The 15,866-nt window shown below is 49.5% G+C and overlaps 1 protein-coding gene across 2 annotated transcripts in view; it reads left to right on the top strand.

Moving 5' to 3' along the window:
• MTOR (mechanistic target of rapamycin kinase) overlaps positions 1 to 12,984 on the top strand; it is a 125,771-nt gene extending 112,787 nt beyond the window's left edge. For both annotated transcript variants that reach the window (XM_084962776.1, XM_003127584.7), the window contains exons 50-58: positions 732 to 814; positions 2,154 to 2,226; positions 3,056 to 3,130; positions 3,480 to 3,615; positions 4,281 to 4,346; positions 7,202 to 7,282; positions 7,557 to 7,637; positions 10,748 to 10,853; positions 12,027 to 12,984. In XM_084962776.1, coding sequence (XP_084818902.1) covers positions 732 to 814; positions 2,154 to 2,226; positions 3,056 to 3,130; positions 3,480 to 3,615; positions 4,281 to 4,346; positions 7,202 to 7,282; positions 7,557 to 7,637; positions 10,748 to 10,853; positions 12,027 to 12,042 — 717 coding nt within the window. In that variant the 3' untranslated portion in view covers positions 12,043 to 12,984. The remainder of the gene's footprint in view (positions 1 to 731; positions 815 to 2,153; positions 2,227 to 3,055; positions 3,131 to 3,479; positions 3,616 to 4,280; positions 4,347 to 7,201; positions 7,283 to 7,556; positions 7,638 to 10,747; positions 10,854 to 12,026) is intronic.
• The last annotated feature ends 2,882 nt before the right edge of the window (positions 12,985 to 15,866 follow it).

Raw genomic sequence — 15,866 nt, 5'->3', positions numbered from 1 at the left:
GTCTTTTGTCTTTTCAGGGCCACACCCGAGGCATATGGAGGTTCCCAGGCTAGGGGTCTAATCAGCACTGCAGCTGGCCTATGCCAGAGCCACAGCAACACCAGATCTGAGCCGCGTCTGTGACCTACACCACCACTCACGGCCATGCCAGATCCTTACCCCACTGAGCGAGGCCAGGGATCAAACCCACAGCCTCATGGTTCCTAGTCGGATTTGTTTCCGCTGCGCAACTTTTCAGTCTTAAAAGGACATCCTTAAATGGATGTTTTTATTTGCTCAAGTCTTTACTTTTTCTTATTTTCTTTTTTGGCTGCCTTGCGGCATATGGCGTTTCCAGGCCAGGGATCAGATCCAAGCTGCAGGTGCAGCCTAAGCCACAGCTACAGCAATGCCAGATCCTTAACCCACTCTGCCGGGCTGGGGATCAAACCTGCGTCCCAGCACTCCTAAGGTGCCATTGATCTCGTAACACACCAGGAACTCCAAGTCTTTATTTTTCTACGCAAAGTTTATTTATTCATCTACGTGCTCTGCATTTCTAATGAAGTTGATTTTGAGTGTAGTTTATTGTAATGATGAATGGGATTTTCATTTCCTGTAATTATAAATGGGGTTTTTCTTCTGTTATATGTGCTAACTGGTTATTGATAGACTGTAAGCAATTGAAATGATTATGTTGACAGCAGTTGAAGTGTCTAAAGCCTCAATTCACATGAGCTCCTGTGTTCTAGGTGTGGTTTGATCGAAGAACCAACTACACTCGCTCTTTAGCAGTCATGTCCATGGTTGGGTATATTTTGGGCCTGGGCGATAGGTGAGTGAATCTGTTTCTTTGAGCCTTCTTTCTCCATTATAGTTTTCTTGAATGGTTTCATTGTGTCTTCCAGTGAAATTTATGACCGTTTGATAAATACTTGTATTTTGTACCCTAGGCTTTTTTTTTTTTTTTTTTTTTTTTTTTTGCAGCCTTAACCTTAGTCCCCTACTGATTATCCATGCGAATAGAACAACACGTCAAACTAAAGTAGTTCAAGGGTGCTACTTTCAGGAGTTCCCGTCGTGGCTCAGTGGTTAGCGTATCCCACTAGGAGCCATGAGGTTGCGGGTTCGATCCCTGGCCTTGCTCAGTGGGTTGAGGATCCAGCGTTACCGTGAGCTGCGGTGTAGGTTGCAAACGTGGCTTGGATCCCACGTTGCTGTGGCTGTGGTGTAGGCCGGCGGCTGCGGCTCCAATTAGACCCTAGCCTGGGAACCTCCATATGCCGTGGGAGCAGTCCAAGAAATGACAAAAAGACAAAAAAAAAAAAAAAATAAGGGGGTACTACTGTCTCCATGGGTTGGTTTAATGTATTAAAAACCATATTTAATCCAGTTGATTTTATGGATTCAATAAACATTTATCAGTCACCACTTTGCTAAGATAAGTAATTCCATTTCTATAATGGAAACCAACCAAAGTAGATCCTTCTGATGTTTCTGCATAATAAATGTCATCCAAATGTACTGAGTGAAAAAGTAGCTTAGGAATGTTCAGAAATTAAAAAAAAAAACAAAAAAAAAACCCTAGCATTCTACTGTTTTTCTCCTGAGATCATGTCTTATACAATTATTTGAGAGTAAAAAAAAAACTTTATCCCACAAAAATAATAAATTCCTGGTGTTCTCACCATGGGGCCGTGGGTTAATGATCCTGCTTGTCTCTGTGGCCTTGCTGGTTTGATCCCCAACCCAGTACAGCGGATTAAGGATCCAACGTTGCCGCCCTGTAACCAGAAACCTTGGGGGAAGCACATTTTCGTGGTATCATGGGGCAGCTTGTGATTCTCACAGATATATTCTCCTCTGAGGCCTACCTAGAGCAGGGCTTGGCAGACTTTTTTGTAGAAGGCCAAATAATGACTATTTTAGGCTTCACTAGCCATACGACCTCTGTCACAACTGCTCATTTCTGCTTAAAAACGGCCTGAAACACCACACGGACAAGTGTGGGGCTGTGGTCCAGGCAAACTTGACTCACAGCAGTGCGGGCCCAGTTCGACCTGGCCTGCGTGCTATCGTTTGCCAGCCTGTGGCCTAGAGCACCACACACTGGTCAATTTGTTCATCTGAGCTGCTCTCCTGACCCCTCCTGGTCTCTCTTCTGTTTCTCAAAGACACCCATCTAACCTGATGCTGGACCGGCTGAGCGGGAAGATCCTGCACATTGACTTTGGGGACTGCTTTGAGGTGAGCGCATGTTCACAACAGCCCGTGAAGCTCCCCTGCCCCGATGACCCCTTTCCGCCCCCTCTGGCCACTTAGGCAAACGTAAACCCACCATGCATGAGCCTCCCCGCCTGCCTCTCTTGACTAAGGCGACAGAAAGTCAGCCTCACAAATGAAATCCGTGCTCTCTCGTACTGGCTGGAATTAGGCTCGGGCGGGGGGGGCACTGTTCCTGTCCCCTTTGTAAGCGGAGGGATCCCTCATCCCCCACTTGGCCCGCTGGTCGAAGGCCTGGGGCCAATGCACACTTGTCCTTTTGTTCCCTCTCCCTCCTCCCCCTTTCCCTTCTCCCACCTCCTCCCCCCTCCCTCCCCCACCTCTTTTATTCATTTATTTATTTTTTAGTTGTCTTTAAAATCCCAGGGACAAGTCCCTTCACTAAAGTCAAGCCACTTCCTTTCTGTGCTCTCATTGAAATCAGTGTTAGTTAGTGATGCAAGGGAAAGCCCCCTGCCTGCACCTGACTTCTGCTCAAAAAAACAGCCTAGGAGTTCCCGTCGTGGCGCAGTGGAAACGAATCCAACTAGGAACCATGAGGTTTCGGGTTCGATCCCTGGCCTTGCTCAGTGGGTTAAGGATCTGGTGTTGCCGTGAGCTATGGTGTAGGTTGCAGACGAGGCTCGGATTGCTGTGGCTCTGGCATAGGCTGGTGGCTACAGCTCTGATTAGACCCCTAGCCTGGGAACCTCCATGTGCCACGGGTATGGCCCTAAAAAAAAAAAAAAAAAGAAAGAAAAGAAAAGAAAACAGTGTAACCAACAGACTTGGTCTTTCCCTTTATCACGCTTAGGTTGCTATGACCAGAGAGAAGTTCCCAGAGAAGATTCCATTTAGACTAACGAGAATGTTGACCAATGCTATGGAGGTGAGTGGAAATTGGTCACGAGCTGCTTTGAAATGGGACCCGTGCCAGGATGACCTTCTCTGAGGGCAGGCTTCCGTATTAAATCTCCAGTTCCCCCAAATGCCCAGGTTATTCTGTAGTCGTTTCCTGGTATTTTCCATTGTGTTCCATGGGAATGATCAATCTGTGAAAGTCTTCACCAACCTTTACCTCAGACCTTGCTTCCTGTGGATCCCAGTCCTTTGCTCTGGAGACGTTTCCGGCCTGATCCATTAGTGGTGGCCTATGTTTTCTTCCTAAGTGGGGTCGTAAGGGCTGCGGGGGCCAGGGTCAGTGACATGCGTGGTAAGTGGCTCTGGCCCTTCTGCAGGTCACTGGTCTGGATGGCAACTACAGGATCACGTGCCACACGGTCATGGAAGTGCTTCGGGAACACAAGGACAGCGTCATGGCCGTGCTGGAAGCCTTCGTCTATGACCCCTTACTGAACTGGAGGCTGATGGACAGTGAGTATTAGCTCGTGCCTGAGAACTGGAGTCTGCACCTCCCAACATGGGAGTGTTGGCGTGCTCCGTGTCCCTGACCTGTCCCCCTCACACCCGGAGCCTGAGGCGCTGCCCAGCCACCTGCGTTACATTTTCACAGAGCAGCTCTGGTGGCTGGAAATGAACTTTGCAAGTATTTTTATTAACTAAGAAAACTCCAATCATGAGTTTAGAAGCTAGTTAGTCTTTTTCAGGGTACATTAAGTGCTTGAGTGATTTTGGGGTGAGTCTTGTGTTGAGTAGCAAGATGGAATTCTTATGGGAGATCCAATCAGTTGTGATTTTGTGATTCGGGCCAGCAGCGTCTCCATCTCTTTTTCCTACCTCCTTAGAGGGTGTTTACTGGCCAGAGACATCTGCTCTCTGTGATTGTCATACTTGCGCCTTGTTATCTGGTTTCCGTGGTCTGAATCCAGCTCCGTCATCTAAAGCATCCCTCTGGATCGGCTCCCCGAGCTTCCATCCCCGTTTACTCTCAAGCAGAGCAGTACGTCTTTGGTTCTCTCTTAGGCCTTACAGCTTGGGGGAAATTACGTCTTTATGATTCTATGAAAATAGATCATCCAAGCTTTTTTCAGGTCAAAGCTTGAAGCACCTTTTAACCCTTCCTTCGTTTCTTTCCCTAGCAAACACCAAAGGTAACAAGCGATCGCGCACAAGGACGGATTCCTACTCTGCCGGCCAGTCAGTAGGTGGGTGCGTCCCACGAGGGACTGCAGAGCCTCCTGTTTCTGCAGCCGCGGGTGCTTTGTTACCCTCAGTGGTAGAGCAGATGCTGAATATGAGGACAGGAAACATTTCTCCCTAGAGGGTCTTAGCAGTGAGAGGTTTACAGAGATTCTGTCACTGCTAAAACATCACATAATAGGCATTTATTTAATTTTAAAAACTCGGTCTAGAAGTACTTACTGAGCACCAAGTATCTAATATATATATATACATATTTTTTCATGTAATGCCTCGCAGGAAGGAGTGGGTACCTAAAGCTCAGAAATTTTGATCAAACTAATTTTTATCTGTAAAACACAATTCAAAGTATGCCTGAGGGGTGTTCCCGCTGTGGCACAACAAGATTGGTGGCGTCTCTTGCGCTCTAGGACACAGGTTTAATCTCCAGCCTGGTACAGTGGCTTAAGGATCCCGAGTTGCTGCAACTGCAACCACGGATCTGATCCCTGGCCTGGGAACTCCAGCCAAAAAAAAAAAAAAGAAAAAGAAAAAGAAAGAGTATGCCTGAGGGAGTTCCTCCTGCGATGCAGCAGAGTTAAGGATCTGGCATTGTCACAGCAGTGGCTCAGATTCAGTCCCTGGTCCCGGGAACTTCTATATGCTATAGGTGCAGCTAAAGGAAAAAAAAGTATGCCTGAATATGAGCCAGTGTTTCGCAAGCCTTTTCATGGTGTCTGGGTTGGGATAATTACTAGCTGTATATATTACCCTGATCCTAACGCTTTATTAATAGCTCAGAAATGGGAAGATAGAAACAGCGGAAATGTCCTCACATTGCTGCCCGAGGAGCCAGGAAACCACAGGGTACACGTTTCCAAGAATCAGAACAGGGTTCCAAGAAGATAATGCCCTTCCAAGAGCCAGAGCGGGGTTTGTGTTAAGTGATCCCGGAGGTCCTAGAGGAAAGCCGTGTGACCTTACTCTCCCTTCTTCCCCTGGTCCCTGCCCCGAGCCTAACCCTTTGACCCCCGCCTCTGGCAACATCCGGCGCAGCTCACAATTTGGGAAATACTGTTGGGATGTAAAGGAGTAAAGCCTTCTCTACAAACACCTCTGGAGCATTTGCAGCTAGTTACTTAGCTAAGCCAAGTAATGTGTAGAAGTACAAAAAGAATCCCCTGAAGACACGCAGAATCTCATTATGGAATTGACCAAAGTATTTACATGATAATAAAGAGAACAGTGAGCACTGCCCTGTGTGATCAAGTACCATGCTGGGTCTCAGACAGGAGTTACCTCTCTGAGCTGCAGATGTTGCAGGCGGGCTTGGGTTGGTGGAATTTAAGCTGACCTTACTGGGTGGAGGGAACCTGGATGGAAAGAAAGGAGGGTCCTGGGCGAGAAATCGGGATCCTGAATTAGTGTTACCTGTAAGTAGCTAGGACTCCGCCCTGGACACCTGGACACCACGGCAGGATTTCTGAATATACCTGAGTCACCCACAATGTCGGGGTGCCTTGAACAGACGACCGGTCTCAGCCAAATGTGTGATACTTCCTGGTTTTATTCTCAGGGTCCAGCACATACATACGTTACAGGGTGACTCTCGAGGGCTGCCTATGAGGGGCACAGGGGCACTGGGACAGCCTGTTCTGGTGGCGCCAGGTGGTAGTGAACCCGGTTATTTTTATGAGGCTTAAGAGTTAAGTTCCAGGGAATCATTAATGAAAGTATTATTTGCTGAATAGCACAGGGAACTATATCCATCACTCGTATGGAACATGATAGAAGATTATATGAGAAAAAGAATGTGTGTGTGTGTGTATATATATATATATATATATATATGTATGTCTGGCTCACTACAGCAGAAGTTGACAGTACAGTGTAAATCAACTGTAATAAAATTTTTAATAAAAAAATAAATATTAGGAATTCCTGTCGTGGCGCAGTGGTTAACGAATCCGACTAGGAACCATGAGGTCGCGGGGTCGGTCCCTGCCCTTGCTCAGTGGGTTAAAGATCCGGCGTTGCCGTGAGCTGTGGTGTAGGTTGCAGACGCGGCTCGGATCCCACGTTGCTGTGGCTCTGGTGTAGGCCGGGGGCTGCAGCTCCAATTCGACCCCTAGCCTGGGAACCTCCATATGCCGCGAGAGCGGCCCAAGAAATAGCAAAAAAGACCTAAATAAATAAATAAATAAATATTAAAGAAAAACATAAAATAAATGAAAGTATTATGACTTCAGTTTAAAGGCCTATGGTGTACAAAGGCGATATGTAAATAATGTCATAATTCTGATTCTAGACTCTTCTCCTGAAGCCCACAGTCAGTTGAGGGTGACCCTAAAGCCTGTGAACTTTTCTTTTAATGACTGTGCCCGCAGCATGCCGAAGTTCCCAGGCCAGGGATCAAACCCGCACTGCAGCAGCGACCCAAGCCACCACAGTAACAATGCCAGATCCTTAACTGGCCGAGTCCCCGGGACATGCCCCCCAAGGACCTTTTCTCCCCAGAACTGATGTCTCAGTTCCTCTAAGGAATAATATTTCAGTCATGTGCGTGTCCCATTGAAAGCTAATTTTCTTTATGTTGTTACCAGTTGTGTCAAACCAAACAAATTGTGTTACCCCGTCTTTGGCTCATGGCCTGTTCTGTAAGTCAGAACATTCTATGAGTGCTGTGCATTTGCAGCGTCGTGCTTTGCAGACTGAAGGACGTTTCCCTTCGTGAGGAGTCTCCCTTCCTCTCTCCTTTCCCCTGAGGCAGCGAGGCACGTGCTGAAGGGAAGAGGCCACGTGCGGTGGCAGCGCTCAAACCTCGGAACGGTGGCTTCTTGGTGCTGAATTTTCTGCTAACTGGTATTTTTTTCCCTCCTAGAAATTTTGGATGGTGTGGAACTTGGGGAACCAGCCCATAAGAAAACGGGGACCACAGTGCCAGAATCTATTCATTCGTTCAGTAAGTGCAGCCTCCGAGGAATCGCACCGTGGCTGGCTCATTGAGAAAACAGCAGCTGTGTGTACCATGAGGGGGAGCGGCCAGAGGCAGCAACAACACTGCCTTTGAGCCGAAAAGCCCTGTGAATTTCTCGTTATGTTCTGAGGACAAGGGAGACAAAGAGGAAAAAACTGCTCAACACTTAGCGCAGTGAATGTCTGAGACAAACAGGGCCGTCCACTGAACCTGCTGTGATGATCCAATCTTATTGTCATTTCACTTTTGTGTCTTCCAGTTGGAGATGGTTTGGTGAAACCGGAGGCCCTAAATAAGAAAGCTATTCAGATTATTAACAGGGTTCGAGATAAGCTCACTGGTGAGTGTGTGTGCGTGTTTCCTTAAAGGGTGGTCAGCCTGGGTTCTGGTGGTATTGGTGCCTAAACTTTGATCCTGAGCTGCGAACTGGACGGTGCCCGAGGTTAAGGACACTCGCTGTCTGACTCCCTCTAAGAACTGGTGGACTTCCTTTAGGAAATGTTGTTACTCTGGCTATTACAGCAGCAAGTAAAGGTCTGTTGAGTTCAAAGTCAGGCAAGTTGAAGAAAAAAGGTTTTTTTATCCTCATGGCTTGATACTCGAGCAAATCTGACCACTCGATTCATCGCCCATCTGACCTGAGGAGCTGCTATGGAGTGGGGAGCAGGGAAGGGGAGAAATGAGACCTTAGGAACAGGAGCCATTTCACATGGACCAGATGGTGTGACATGGAGGTGGGAGGCAGGGAGGCCAAAGACCCCAGCCCCCACCCCTGGTTGTGTGACCCCTGGGCCTCTGTCTCTTCGCCTGGAAGACGATAAGAATGCCTCCCTCAATATGTAGAGAGAATGAAATGAGACGAAGGAGACCCAGCCCTGAGCATCAGGGCCTGGCGCATATGCTTTGTCATCAAGGTATATTGATTCATGAGCACCTGTAAGTGCCGGCTGCTGCAGCAATGGTGTTGGCAAACACAGTCAGGTTCCTTGGCTTCATGGGACCTAGAATCTAAAGAGGACTACTGTCAGGAGTGGAAGACAGAGACTGGGGGAATTTAGTTCAGAAGTTCAGGAAATGCTTCCCTCAGCAAACCACCCATGAGCTGAAATCTGAAAGAGGAGGAGTTAGGGAAAGGAAACAGCACGTGCAAAGGCCCTGTGGTGGGAAGGAGTACAGCAAGGAAAAAGGTCAGAAAGCCTGCTTGTCTTTGCTGCCTGGGGGAAAGGCGGAAGGAGCACAGTGCAAAATGTTTGGACTCTGAGTGAGCCAGGAGCACATCACACAGGAACTTATATTTTTATCCTGTGTCTCATGGGAGGTTGGAAACCTCTAGAGGGTTTTCAGTGGAGAGGCGGGGAGGGCCAGGGTGAGTTTGCAGCCTGCTCTGGCTGCAAGTGGAACACAGGCCAGAGGGGAGGAGGCCACTGACACAGTCACGCAGGCTGGACAGGGTGGCAACAGAAATGGGTTCAAGAGATCTGTAGGAGGTGGAGTTCCCGGAAACGAATCCAACTAGCATCCATGAGGATGCAGGTTCAGAGGGTTGAAGATCCGGCATTGCCATGAGCTGTGGTGAAGGTCGCAGACGCAGCTCAGATCCTATGTGGCTGTGGCTGTGGCCGGTCGTTATTGCTCCGATTTGACCCCTAGCCTGGGAACCTCCATATGCCATGGGTACAGCCCTGAAAAGCACCAAAAAAAAAAAAAAAAGAAAAGAAAAGAAAAGAGGGAGAGATCTTTAGGAAGTAAAGTCCAAAGGATTGATGAGGGGGCATGCGGGGCGGGGAGGGGTCAAGGATGGCTCTGGTGACCTTCTGGGAGCTGTGGCGAGCTGACAGCTGGACTAAAGCAGCTGAAGAGAAGGAAGCGAGAGGGAAGCAAGGAACGGAGACAGGTTTCGGCAGCCTGCACTCCCAGCTGCACAGGGAGGAGGGAGGACATCGCTGGAGAAAGAGCAGCTGGATGTGAGGCTCCTTTTTCCTGGAGTGGGAGAGAAGGACCCGTTCTTTCAGCAAAGGGAGGACGTGAGAGGCAGGATAACCGATGCTACAAGGCTCCTAGGAAAGCGGGAGTTGGGAGTTCCCGCTCTGATGCAGTGGGTTAATGAGCTGGCTGGTCTCTGCAGAGGCACCAGTTAAATCCCCAGCCCAGTGCAGTGGGTTAAGGATCCAGTGTTGCTGCAGCTGTGGCGTAGGTCGCAGATGCGGCTGGGATTCAATCCCTGGCCCAGGAACATACGTGAGCCATGGGTGTGGCCAAAAAAAAAAAAAAAAAAAAAAAAAAGCGAGCAGGAGACAGTGGATCAAAGTGCAGGTGAACTTGGCCTTAAATGGGAAGAGGGTCAGCTCCCGGGTAATGGGCAGGAAAAAGCAGGTCATGTTGAACAGATCCAGCACCTAAACACTGCTGACGTGTCAGGGAACCAAACCCGTGCACAGTGAATCCGTGAACTCGGAAAGGGCATCTGCGGAGGGCGAGAAGCCAGAGGAGAGGCTAAGGGAGGGCAGAGGACGTGAAATGGCCCTTGTGGGGACAGCGAGGCACACAGTGGCCAAAGCAGCAGCCAAGCCACCCGTGGGGACAGCGAGGCACGCGGTGGCCAAAGCAGCAGCCAAGCCGGCCCGGCAGAGGGGGTTTTAGCCGCTTGCCTGGCTCGAGGACGATTATGGGGGAGAAGAAGGAATCTTCAGCAGCCCGTTGGCCAGATCTCTGCCACCCTGAGCTCCGCCGACCATAGGACCAGACCCTCCGTAAACCAAGAACCAAGTCTGTGTCAGGAGGAGACTCTTCCCTCGGGTCACCGGGAGGTGAACTTAAAATCCAGCTGTCCGGGGAGTTCCCATCGTGGCACAGCAGAAACAAATCCGACTAGGAACCATGAGGTTGTGGGTTCCATCCCTGACCTGCTCAGTGGGTTAAGGATCCGGCGTTGCCATGAGCTGCGCTGTAGGTCGTAGAAGAAGCTCGGATGCTGTAGCTATGGTGTAAGCTGGCAACTGTAGCTCCAATTGGACCCCTAGCCTGGGAACCTCTATATTGCCATGGATGTGGCCCTAAAAAGCCAAAAAAAAAAAAAAAAAAAAAAAAATCCAGCTGTCCAGAGTTCCCCTTGTAGCTCAGCAGGTAAAGAACCCGACTAGTATCCGTGAGGATAAGGGTTTGATCCCTGGCTTAACTAAGTGGGTTAAGGATCTGGCATTGCTGTGGCTGTGGCGTAGGTCACAGATGCAGCTCCCATTCCCCCTCTAGCCCAGGAATGTCCATGTGCCACAGGTGTGGCCCTAAAAGGAAAATTTTAAAAATGACATAAAATCCAGCTGCACAGTCCTGCATGAGGAGGAACCGATTTGGGCCACAGAGACAGTTAAGCTGAACGGGGATGGGGAGGGAGGGGGCAGGAGGGAGTTGATAACCAGATGCAGGTTGAATGCTTTTTTCCTCATGTCCTAGGTCGGGACTTTTCTCATGATGAAACCTTGGATGTCCCAACGCAAGTGGAGCTGCTCATCAAACAAGCCACATCCCATGAAAACCTCTGCCAGTGCTACATCGGCTGGTGAGCAGGCTGTCAGAGCATCTCTGTTCAAATGAGCAATCAGGACCCCACCCTGGGCCCCAAACCTAGAGCTGCAGAGAAAGATGGGGAGAGGGGCAGTCCATACAGGAAATCGTGTTTCACATCTCTTCAAAAGTTTGTGTTCATTGTGTGAGCTCATTGTTCCAAAAAGGAGAAAATGCCAAGATATGGATGCATATTTCAAAGGCAAACACCAAAATAAAAAAACTACCTTTCAAAATGGTATAGAAGAATAGGTGGGAATTCCCGTCGTGGCTCAGCAGAAACGAATCTGACTGGTACCCATGAGGACACATGTTCCATCCCTGGCCTCGCTCGGGTTGAGGATCTGGTGTTGCCATGAGCTGTGGTATAGGTCGCAGACATGACTCAGATCCCACGTTGGTGTGGCTGTGGTGTGGGCTAGCAGCTTCAGCTCCAATTCAATCCCTAGAGTGGGAGACTTCCATAGGCCACATAGGTGCGGCCCTAAAAAGACCAAAAAAAAAAAGAGAGAGAGAGAGAGAGAGAACCCAGCTATTATCCATGAGGATTTGAGTTTGATCGCTGGCCTCAGTGGGTTAAGGATCTGGCGTTGCCGTGAGCTACAGTGTAAGTCTCAGATGAGGCTCGGATCCCATGTTGCTATGGCTGTGGTGTAGGCTGACAGCTGCAGCTACAATTCAACCCCTAGCTTGGGAACTTCCATATGCTGCAGCTGCAGCCCTAAAAAGCAAAAAAGAAAAGTAAAAAAAAAAGACTAGGTGAGGCCCCTGATTTTGCGGGGAGGGGGTCTTTTTGGATGGTTGCTGTCAGTTGGGAAATCCAGGAAGGGCAAAGGAGAAGCAGCCAGAGCGGATATGCAAAGACAGTCTTGCCATCCGGGATTGGAATCTCAAGGACCACTCCGGGGTCTGCTTTGATTGCTTGCCCGAGGCATGCTGGAAGGTGGAAACTTGAGAGCGAGGGCGACAGGCAAGTGTCCCTCTGGGGCGGCTGCAGCCGTCAGCCCTGACTGGAAATGATGAGCACGTCCTACGCAATTAGTGGTGGGAGGTGTCAGGGAGCATCCCGGGGGCATCGGACTTTGGTCTTTTCATTTTCAGTGTGTCCGCATAAAGCTTTGAAGCAGCCCAGATTATTAAAATATTCCTTTTCTCTCTGTCTTCTTAGGTGTCCTTTCTGGTAACCGGAGGCCCAGACATGCCCACAGCCGTTCTCGGGAGGCGTTTGTACCTTGGTGTAGGCCTCCACTCAGCTGAAAGCGCGGCCAGAAAGTTGGGCCCTGTTAAATATTTTGAAATGTAAATGCAACGAACTACTGTATATTCAAAGTTGGTTTGCACCAACTTTCTAGCTGCTGTTGAAGAATATATTGTCAGAAACACAAGGCTTGATTTGGTTCCCAGGACGGTAAACACAGTCATGCTACAGAAATCAAGCCGTCGATTCTGGGGAACAGACGATCCATAACGTTAGAGATACGGGTTTGGACCTAACTCCCAGAAGAACTCCGAAGCGTCTGCTGATGGGAGAATGGCCTCGTCACTCCTCTCAACAAGGACACAGCGACTCAGCGCAGTCACGAAGCCTCAGGTCGCGGAGGACACGGATTAGGATTCAGAACCATAAGGAAGCGGGAGAAGCTGACTTCAGCGCCTTCACCCATCTCATTACCTCACTGGTTCCGCGGACAGCACCATTGACCTTTGCCAGACGGGCCAGAGCCGGTGGGGAAGGGCCTTCTGCCTCGCCCGTGCTGCTGCGACCACACACGGCCATCTGCCGACCCCAGCCACCAGGAGGGGGGTTCCTTCAGCTCACCGGGCAGATGTGGGGGGCAAGGGGGGCAGTCACAGGGCAGAGGGGCCCACGCTGGCTCTCCCCAGCACGGTTCTGGGGGGTTTTCAGTGAGGTCTGAATGCTCTGTGCTTAGAGCAAGGGCTTGGAATACACAGGAATGCTGTCATGGAGGTGCTGACACAGAGAAGGAAGGTCTAGCACGTGTTGGGAATTAGGAGCAAAAGAAATATTAAACTAAATGCACAAAGTATAAAGCGTAGCCATGTCTAGACACCATGTTGTATCTGAATACTTTTTGTGCCAATAAATGACATCAAACTTTTAAAAACATGTATGTGAGTGGCTTTTCTTTCACACTCCCTCCACGGTCACGAGCACTGAGCACCGGGGGCCTCACAGGCCAAGATCTGCACGACGAGGGCCCCACCCTCAGGTGGTCACAGGCCACACGGGCAGAGGCAGCATCTCGTAGGAGCAGGCTGACTCATCACCAGGTTAAGAGCCACGTGCAGGCGCTGGCCTCCCGTGGGGGCACTGATGGCTCTGGGCAGGCCAAGAAAGCCAAAGAAAGGGGGGCACTTGCCAAGGGGTTAAAGGAGGAGCGAGAGGAGTCCCCTTGGTGGCACAGTGGGTTAAGGATCCAGCATTGTCACAGCTGTGGCACGGGTTCCATCCCTGGCCCTGGAACATGCACATGCCATGGACACAGCCACAAATAAAGGGTAATGGGAGTTCACGAGCTGAAGCAAGTGAGGGCGCTCTCAGTAAAGAAGAAGGGTGAAAGTACACGGCCTCGCAGGAATGGCAGATAGTAACCTGAGCCGTGTTAGACAGCAGTATTCAGCTGTTTTATACATAAAACTGCACTTTCAGAGCAACTGCTGTGGCATGGTGGGATTGGCGGCATCTTGGAAGTGCTGGGATGCATGTTTGATCCCCGGCCTGGCACAGTGGGTTAAAGATCCAGTGTTGGGGGGGTTCCCGTAGCGGCTCCGTGGAAACGAATACAACTAGCATCCATGAGGATGCCAGTTCAATCCCTGGCCTCATGCAGTAGGTTAAGGATCCAGCATTGCCATGAGCTTCGGTGTAGGTCTGGGAACTTCCATGTGCCGCACCCGTGGCCCTAAAAAGCAAAAAAAAAGATCCGGTGTTGCCCCAGCTGAGGTCGAAGCTGGAACTCCATATGCCACAGGGCAGCCTAAAAAGAAAACAAACAACAGCACTTTCACACACTTGGACCTCATAGTTTAGCATGTCTGGCTCAGTAGTCAGTGGAGAATAAAAGGTATAGGAGGAGCTCCCATTATAGTTCAGTAGGTTAAGGGCCCAATGTTTCTGTGAGGATGCAGGTTCCACCCCTAGCCTCACTCATGGGTTAAGGATCCGGCATCGCCGTGAGCTGCGGTATAGTTCAAAGATGCAGTTCAGGTTCAGATCCATGCTCCCATGGCTATGGCATAGGCTGCAGCTACAGCTCCAATTCAGCCCCTAGCCCGGGAACTTACATCTGCTGAAGGTGAAGCCATTAAAAAAAAAAAAAAAAAAGAATAATAAAAGAAAGAATAATGCGGACTAAAAAGAGGCTGGAAAGTAGAGCCAGGCCAAACTGGCCTGCCTCATACTTCTGGCAAAGTGTTTGAATCTAATGCTGTGACAACAGGGGACCATGTGAAGGTTTAAAACAGAGAAGTAGAATCTGAGTAGAGTTTTGAAGAGAAAAGTGGTGTCAGGGGTAGAATGAAAATTAAAAGCTGCAAAGTAAAAAGGCTGTTGCAATAATGGGAGAGGGAGTTCCCGTCGTGGCGCAGTGGTTAACGAATCCGACTAGGAACCATGAGGTTGCGGGTTCGATCCCTGCCCTTGCTCAGTGTGTTGATGATCCGGCGTTGTTGTGAGCTGTGGTGTAGGTCGCAGACGCGGCTCGGATCCCGAGTTGCTGTGGCCCTGGCGTAGGCCGGCGGCTACAGCTCCGATTGGACCCCTAGCCTGGGAACATCCCATATGCCGAGGGAGCAGCCCAAGAAATGGCAAAAAGACAAAACAAAATAAATAAAATAATGGGAGAGAATTTCCATAGAGCTGGCAAGTACTATATACCGAGTCCTCTAAAGAGAACGACCCTGGAGAGTTCCTACAGAGAATATTGTCTTTAGTTGAATTTTTTTCCCCCTAAATTCCTATGTGCCACAGTGAGAAACAGGGAATCATTATAAATAAAAGGTGTTTGGAGTTCCCTTGTGGCCTAGCAGTTAAGGATATGGCATTGTCACTGCAGTGGCTTGGCTTTGATCCCTGGTCCAGGAACTTCCACTTATACATGTCATGAGCGCAACCAAAAAAAATCAAATAAATACGTAAAAGCTGTTCAAAGAAATTTTCATGGGGGAGCCTGAGAATTACAAGGCCAGGAAATGTACTGTTTTCTTGTTTTTTTTTCTTTTTCTTTTTTCTTTTCTGTCTCTTTCCCCCCCCCCCCCCCCGCCCTGCTGCATCTGGAGTTCCTAGGCCAGGGATCAGATCCAAGCCACAGTTTTGACCTACACAGCAGCTGCAGCAACACTGGGTCCTTAGCCCATTGGCTAGCCTGCATCCCCAGCGCTCCAGAGATGCCGCTAATCCTGCTGCCCCACAGCTGGAACTCCCAGGAACTATATCTTATGGATTTTGTATCCTCCAAATCTGCCAGAAGACCTGATCCATGGTGGTAGTCCATAAACATTTGTTGTATGGAGTTATGGTTGTGGCTCAGTGGTAAGAACACAATTAGTATCCATCAGGACGCAGGTTTGATCCCTGGCCTGGCTCAGTGAGTCAGGGACTGGCATTGCTGTGAGCTGTGGTGTACTTTGCAGATGCAGCTCGGATCTGGCTCTGGTGTGCTGTGGCTATGGCATAAGCCAGCAGCTGCAGCTCCAATTCGATCCCTAGCCTGGGAACTTCCAAATGCTGAGGGTGCAGCCCTACAAAGCAAAAAAAAAAAAAAAAAAAAAACTTAATTAAAAAAATGTCAAAGATGGAGTTCCCATCATGGCGCAGCAGAAACAAATCTGACTAGGAACCACGAGGTTGTGGATTTGATCCCTGGCCTCGCTCAGTGGGGTTAAGGATCTGGCGTTGCCGTGGCTGTGGTGTAGGTTGCAGACACGGCTTGGGTCTGTTGTTACCATGGCTGTAGCTGTGGTGTAGGTCGGCGGTGGCAACAGCTTC

Source organism: Sus scrofa, chromosome 6 (genome assembly GCF_054392235.1).
Source record: "Sus scrofa isolate SSC_HxYL_T2T_F1_AM1 chromosome 6, Sscrofa_HxYL_maternal_Yorkshire_Landrace_v2.0, whole genome shotgun sequence".
Taxonomy (NCBI): domain Eukaryota; kingdom Metazoa; phylum Chordata; class Mammalia; order Artiodactyla; family Suidae; genus Sus; species Sus scrofa.
This window is presented reverse-complemented; position numbering and strand designations above follow the sequence as displayed.